General features: G+C 61.9%; 1 protein-coding gene across 1 annotated transcript; it reads left to right on the top strand.

Moving 5' to 3' along the window:
- Positions 1-5,504: 5,504 nt before the first annotated feature.
- Positions 5,505-7,014, top strand: zgc:162634 (uncharacterized protein LOC555881 homolog). Its single transcript, XM_067994253.1, has one exon. It carries the CDS (start codon positions 5,602-5,604, stop codon positions 5,815-5,817), a length of 216 nt encoding a protein of 71 aa, XP_067850354.1. The 5' UTR covers positions 5,505-5,601; the 3' UTR covers positions 5,818-7,014.
- Positions 7,015-7,416: the final 402 nt, after the last annotated feature.

Genomic DNA, 7,416 nt, shown 5'->3' with positions numbered 1-7,416 from the left:
TGGGGGGGGTGGATTGTGGGGGGGGGGGGGCGAGGGGGGGGGTGGATTGTGGGGGGGGGGGGCGAGGGGGGGGGGGCGGATTGTGTGGGGGGGTGGATTGTGGGGGGGCGGATTGTGGGGGGGGGGGGCGAGGGGGGGGGTGGATTGTGGGGGGGGGGGGGGGGGGCGAGGGGGGGGTGGATTGTGGGGGGGGGGGGCGAGGGGGGGGGTGGATTGTGGGGGGGGGGGCGAGGGGGGGGGTGGATTGTGGGGGGGGGGGCGAGGGGGGGGGTGGATTGTGGGGGGGGGGGGCGAGGGGGGGGGTGGATTGTGGGGGGGGGGGCGAGGGGGCGGGTGGATTGTGGGGGGGGGGGCGAGGGGGGCGGGTGGATGGGGGGGGCGGATTGTGGGGGGGGGGTGGATTGTGGGGGTGGATTGCGAGGGGGGGGGCGGATTGTGGGGGGGGCGGATTGTGGGGGGGGGGCGAGGGGGGGGCGAGGGGGGGGCGGATTGTGGGGGGGGGGGGCGGATTGTGGGGGGGGGGCGGATTGTGGGGGGGGGGGCGAGGGGGGGGGCGGATTGTGGGGGGGGGGGCGAGGGGGCGGGTGGATGGGGGGGGCGGATTGTGGGGGGGGGCGGATTGTGGGGGTGGATTGCGAGGGGGGGGGCGGATTGTGGGGGGGGGGCGGATTGTGGGGGGGGGGGGCGGAGTGTGGGGGGGGGGGCGGATTGTGGGGGGGGGGGCGAGGGGGGTGCGGATTGTGGGGGGGGGGGCGGATTGTGGGGGGGGGGCGAGGGGGGGGGCGGATTGTGGGGGGGGGGCGAGGGGGGGGGGGCGGATTGTGGGGGGGGGGGGCGAGGGGGGGGGGCGGATTGTGGGGGGGGGGCGCGAGGGGGGGGGGGCGGATTGTGGGGGGGGGGCGAGGGGGGGGGGGCGGATTGTGGGGGGGGGGCGAGGGGGGGGGGCGGATTGTGGGGGGGGGGGGCGAGGGGGGGGGCGGATTGTGGGGGGGGGGGGCGAGGGGGGGGGCGGATTGTGGGGGGGGGGGCGGATTGTGGGGGGGGGGCGAGGGGGGGGGGCGGATTGTGGGGGGGGGGGGCGAGGGGGGGGGCGGATTGTGGGGGGGGGGGCGAGGGGGGGGGGCGGATTGTGGGGGGGGGGGCGAGGGGGGGGGCGGATTGTGGGGGGCGAGGGGGGGGGGCGGATTGTGGGGGGGGGGGCGAGGGGGGGGGCGGATTGTGGGGGGCGAGGGGGGGGGGCGGATTGTGGGGGGGGGGGCGAGGGGGGGGGGGGCGGATTGTGGGGGGGGGGGGCGAGGGGGGGGGGCGGATTGTGGGGGGGGGCGAGGGGGGGGGGCGGATTGTGGGGGGGGGGCGAGGGGGGGGGCGAGGGGGGGGGGCGGATTGTGGGGGGGGGCGAGGGGGGGGGGCGGATTGTGGGGGGGGGGGCGAGGGGGGGGGCGGATTGTGGGGGGGGGGCGAGGGGGGGGGCGGATTGTGGGGGGGGGGCGAGGGGGGGGGCGGATTGTGGGGGGGGGGGGGCGGATTGTGGGGGGGGGGGGGCGAGGGGGGGGCGGATTGTGGGGAGGGGGCGAGGGGGGGGGCGGATTGTGGGGAGGGGGCGAGGGGGGGGCGGATTGTGGGGAGGGGGCGAGGGGGGGGGGCGGATTGTGGGGAGGGGGCGAGGGGGGGGGCGGATTGTGGGGAGGGGGCGAGGGGGGGGGCGGATTGTGGGGAGGGGGCGAGGGGGGGTGTGGATTGTGGGGGGGGGGCGAGGGGGCGGATTGTGGGGGGGGGTGGATTGTGGGGGTGGATTGTGGGAGGGGGGGGGGGGCGGATTGTGGGGGGGGGGCGAGGGGGGGGGGGGGGCGGATTGTGGGGGGGGGGCGAGGGGGGGGGGCGGGGGGGGGGGGCGAGGGGGGGGGGCGGGGGGGGGGGGCGGATTGTGGGGGCGGATTGTGGGGGGGGGGGGGCGAGCGGGGGGGGCGGATTGTGGGGGGGGGGGGCGAGGGGGGGGGCGGATTGTGGGGGGGGGGGGCGGGGGGGGGGGCGGATTGTGGGGGGGGGGGGCGAGGGGGGGGGCGGATTGTGGGGGGGGGGGCGAGGGGGGGGGCGGATTGTGGGGGGGGGGCGAGGGGGGGGGCGGATTGTGGGGAGGGGGCGAGGGTGGGGGCGGATTGTGGGGAGGGGGCGAGGGGGCGGATTGTGGGGGGGGGTGGATTGTGGGGGTGGATTGTGGGAGGGAGGGGGGGCGGATTGTGGGGGGGGGGCGAGGGGGGGGGGGGGCGGATTGTGGGGGGGGGGCGGATTGTGGGGGGGGGGGGGGGGGGGGCGGATTGTGGGGGGGGGGGGCTGGGGGGGGGGCGGATTGTGGGGGGGGGGGGCGAGGGGGGGTGGATTGTGGGGGGGATGTGGACGGGGGGGCGGATTTGGGGGATTTGTAACATGTTGAGGGGAGAGCTGGTGAGAGTGGAAATACCCATCAGGCCCGTCAGTGTGTGGGGGTACGACGGGTCGGTGTCTCGGTGTCTCGGTGTCTCGGATCTCGTCCTTCATCACAAACACTGAGAGCGGATTCATCCTCGGATTATGGATTGTGTCTCTGAATGGGACGGGGTCACAAAATCATACACGTCGTGAAAATAATTATCCCCCCCCCATATTCCTTTTTCATTTCTACTGCACCCGGGGCTCAGTGGGGAGCTCTCTGTCCTCTGAGTCAGAGCTGCGCTGCACTGTCGGAGGGTCAGTACCGAGGGAGCGCCGCGCCGTCGGAGGGTCAGAACCGAGGGAGCGCCGCGTTGGAGGGTCAGAACCGAGGGAGCGCCGCGCCGTCGGAGGGGCAGTACCGAGGGAGCGCCGCGCCGTCGGAGGGGCAGTACCGAGGGAGCGCCGCGCCGTCGGAGGGTCAGAACCGAGGGAGCGCCGCGCCGTCGGAGGGTCAGAACCGAGGGAGCGCCGCGCCGTCGGAGGGGCAGTACCGAGGGAGCGCCGCGCCGTCGGAGGGGCAGTTCCGAGGGAGCGCCGCGCCGTCGGAGGGTCAGTACCGAGGGAGCGCCGCGCAGTCGGAGGGTCAGTACCGAGGGAGCGCCGCGCAGTCGGAGGGGCAGTACCGAGGGAGCGCCGCGCCGTCGGAGGGTCAGTACCGAGGGAGCGCCGCGCCGTCGGAGGGTCAGGACCGAGGGAGCGCCGCGCCGTCGGAGGGTCAGGACCGAGGGAGCGCCGCGCCGTCGGAGGGTCAGGACCGAGGGAGCGCCGCGCCGTCTGAGGGTCAGGACCGAGGGAGCGCCGCGCCGTCGGAGGGTCAGGACCGAGGGAGCGCCGCGCCGTCGGAGGGTCAGGACCGAGGGAGCGCCGCGCCGTCGGAGGGTCAGGACCGAGGGAGCGCCGCGCCGTCGGAGGGTCAGGACCGAGGGAGCGCCGCGCCGTCGGAGGGGCAGGACCGAGGGAGCGCCGCGCCGTCGGAGGGGCAGTACCGAGGGAGCGCCGCGCCGTCGGAGGGTCAGTACCGAGGGAGCGCCGCGCCGTCGGAGGGTCAGTACCGAGGGAGCGCCGCGCTGTCGGAGGTGCCGCCTTTCAAGTGGACCGTTAAACCGAGGCCCCGTCTGCCCTCTCAGGTGGACGTAAAAGATCGCACTTTGGGAGGTTGTGAAACGTCCTGCTTTGTTTTCCATCTTTTTAAAGTTTGAAACTTTTGAGAATTCTACAAGTGTGGTCATTTTGAAGAGCACTGTTGTCGAATATTACAGCACAGAAGGAGGCCGTTCGGCCCGTCGTGCCTGTGCCGGCTCTTTGAAACAGCTGTCCAATCTAGCCCTACACCCCAGCTTTTTTCCCCATAACCCTGCAAATTAGTCCCTTCAAGTACATGTCTTTTGAAAGTTCCTATTGAATCTGCTTCCACCGCCCTTTCAGGGAGTGCGTTCCAGATCAGAACAACACTCCGTGTGGGAAAAAATTCTCATTTCCCCTCTTGCTAATTATTTTAAATCTGTGACCTCTGGTTACTGACCCACTTGCCAGAGGTCACAGTTTCTCCCTCTTTACTCTTAGCAAAACCCTTCATGATTTTGAACACGTCTATTAAATCTCCCCTTAACCTTCTCTGTTCTAAGGAGAACATAAGAAATAGGAGCAGGAGTAGGCCAATCGGCCCCTCGAGCCTGCTCTGCCATTCAATAAGATCATGGCTGTTCTGATCCTAACCTCAAATTTAAATTCATGTCCAATTTCCTGCCCGCTCCCCGTAACCCCTAATTCCCTTTACTTCCAGGAAACTGTCGATTTCTGTTTTAAATTTATTTAATGATGTAGCTTCCACAGCTTCCTGGGGCAGCAAATTCCACAGACCTACTACCCTCTGAGTGAAGAAGTTTCTCCTCATCTCAGTTTTGAAAGAGCAGCCCCTTATTCTAAGATGATGCCCCCTAGTTCTAGTTTCACCCATCCTTGGGAACATCCTTACCGCATCCACCCGATCAAGCCCCTTCACAATCTTATATGTCTCAATAAGATCGCCTCTCATTCTTCTGAACTCCAATGAGTAGAGTCCCAATCTGCTCAACCTCTCCTCATATGTCCGCCCCCTCATCCCCGGGATTAACCGAGTGAACCTTCTTTGTACTGCCTCGAGAGCAAGTATGTCTTTTCTTAAGTATGGAGACCAAAACTGTATGCAGTATTCCAGGTGCGGTCTCACCAATACCTTATATAACTGCAGCAATACCTCCCTGTTTTTATATTCTATCCCCCGAGCGATAAAAGCCAACATTCCGTTGGCTTTCTTGATCACCTGCTGCACCTGCATACTAACTTTTTGATTTTCTTGCACTGGGACCCCCAGATCCCTTTGTACTGCAGTACTTTCCAGTCTCTCGCCATTAAGATAATAACTTGCTCTCTGATTTTTCCTGCCTAAGTGCATAACCTCACATTTTCCAATATTGTATTGCATCTGCCAAATCTCCGCCCACTCACCCAGCCTGTCTATATCCCCTTGCAGGTTTTTTATGTCCTCCTCACTCTACTTTCCCTCCCATCTTTGTGTCATCTGCAAACTTTGATATGTTACACTCGGTCCCCTCCTCCAAATCGTTAATATCCCAGCTTCTCCAGTCTCTCCACGTAACTGGAGTCCCTCATCCCTGGTACCGTTCTGGTAAATCTCCCGTGCACCCTCTCTCAGGCTTTGATATCCTTCCTAAAGTGCGGTGCCCAGAATCGAACACAATACTCCAGCCGAGACCGAACCAGTGAATTGTGAAGGTTTAGCATAACTATTCAATACCAGCACTTAGGATTTCATCCAGATTGTTCCAACTCGCTCTGAACATTTTGGAAAAAAAAACGCTGCGTTTGTCGTCGTCTGCAGGTACGAAGAATCCTCCAATCAGCTGATCAACGACGAGCTGGGAATAGCCTATCCTGTCGTCGATGGCATTCCCAATATGATCCCGCAGGACGCGAGGTTGATTCGCAAGAGTGAAGACGGACCCAAGGAGGAAGAAAGTTCGCAGCAGTGAAAGGGACGTTGCTCCTGGAATATCTCTCCGGGGCGGGGCGGGGCGTCTGGGAGATTTCAGATCTGTTTTTGTTGAGAGGAGAGATTTATTTAGCGAGACGATGATTATCCACCTGTCGACTCTAACCGTGCTGGTGCCTCTCCTCTCTCTAGCGGGGTTGCTGTACTCGGCTTCAGTCGACGAGGACTTTCCTCAGGGCTGTACCAGTATGGCCAGCCTGTGTTTTTATAGCCTACTGCTCCCCATCACCATACCAGTGTACGTATTCTTTCACCTGTGGGACTGGATGGGGATTAAACTTTTCAGGCACAACTAGTGTGAGTTTGCAGCTATTGGGTCTCTCGCTGCTGTCGAGCAACTGTCGCTTGAGTGAATTTCTGTTCCTGGTAACGAGTCTTTTTATGGGCTTCCCGAAGCATTTAACACCTTGGGTGCGTGTTTTGATGGGATTCTTCACATTGTGGGAGTGATGGAGCACAACACCGGCCTCCGATAATTCGTTCCTCAGACACCACAGGGCAGAAATCCGCCTCGGGTTGCCCTTCGCGCACTCCGCCTGATAATTCAATTCCAACGACATCGGTAGAAGTGGCGGATAACAGGTGGGCCGTTCGATACCGGCCGAGGCGGATTTCTGCCTCGTGGTGTCTGAGGAACAAGTTAACCGATGCCGGCGTCGAGCTCTGTCACCGCTCTCACACTCAACTTGGCCACGGGGATTAATTTCTAGCGACTGTTTTCTCTTTCGGTGCTCGTGGCCTTTGTAAACAGCGAGCGTCCGTCGAATGTTTCTGTATCGGACCTCACTGAGGTCTGCATTTCAACGCCCTTGCTCTGTACTCAATTACTGTCAGCCGTAGCTCAGCGAGCAGCGCTCTCGCCTCTGAGTCAGAAGGTCGTGGGTTCAAGTCCCACTCCAGAGGCTCCAGCACATAATCTAGGCCGACGCTCCCAGTGCCAGTATTGGAGGAGTGCTGCACTGTCAGAGGTGCCGTCTTTCGGATCAGACGTTAAACCAAGCCCCCGTCCGCCCCCTCGGGTGGATGTAAAAGATCCCATGGCACTATTCGAAGAAGGGCAGGGGGAGTTCTCCCCGGTGTCCTGGCCAATATTTATCCCTCAACCGACATCACTAAAAAACCAGATGATCTGATCGTTTATCTCATTGCTGTTTGTAGGAGCTTGCTGTGCGCAAATTGGCTGCCACATTGTGAAAAGTGCAAAATAAAGCAAGTCTATCTTCACTGGGGTGCCTCTACGTTCTAAAGCAGAGATGTGGAGCAGTCAATCATCACATATAGCCAGTGCGTAGGAACGGGGACAGATAACACAGTAATTATGTTTTCTGTTTTAAAAGCTTTGTAACGGCCTTGCAATAATCTTTCATTGTAACCAACTGTTGTGTGACTGGTCATGAACAATTCTTTACGTTTCCTGTACACTTTGAAAGCAGGTAATTGTTCTTATTTCATGCCGCTTTATTTATTGTTCAATAAAAGCAGTTTGGAGCAAATGTCTCGCGTAATATTACTTACCATTTTTTTGCTCATCAGACTGTTTTACATAGGAACAGGAGTAGGCCATTCAGCCCCTCGTGCCTGCTCTGCCATTTGATAAGATCATGGCTGATCTGTGATCTAACTCCATATACCTGCCTTTGGCCCATATCCCTTAATACCTTTGGTTGCCAAAAAGCTATCCATCTCAGATTTAAGTTTAGCAATTGAGCTAGTATCAATTGCCGTTTGCGGAACAGAGTTCCAAACTTCTACCACCCTTTGTGTGTAGAAATGTTTTCTAATCTCGCTCCTGAAAGGTCTGGCTCTAATTTTTAGACTGTGCCCCCTACTCCTAGAATCCCCAACCAGCGGAAATAGTTTCTCTCTATCCACCCTATCCGTTCCCCTTAATATCT

The sequence above is a fragment of the Heptranchias perlo genome, chromosome 12 (assembly GCF_035084215.1).
Source record: "Heptranchias perlo isolate sHepPer1 chromosome 12, sHepPer1.hap1, whole genome shotgun sequence".
In the NCBI taxonomy this organism is placed as follows: domain Eukaryota; kingdom Metazoa; phylum Chordata; class Chondrichthyes; order Hexanchiformes; family Hexanchidae; genus Heptranchias; species Heptranchias perlo.
This window is presented reverse-complemented; position numbering and strand designations above follow the sequence as displayed.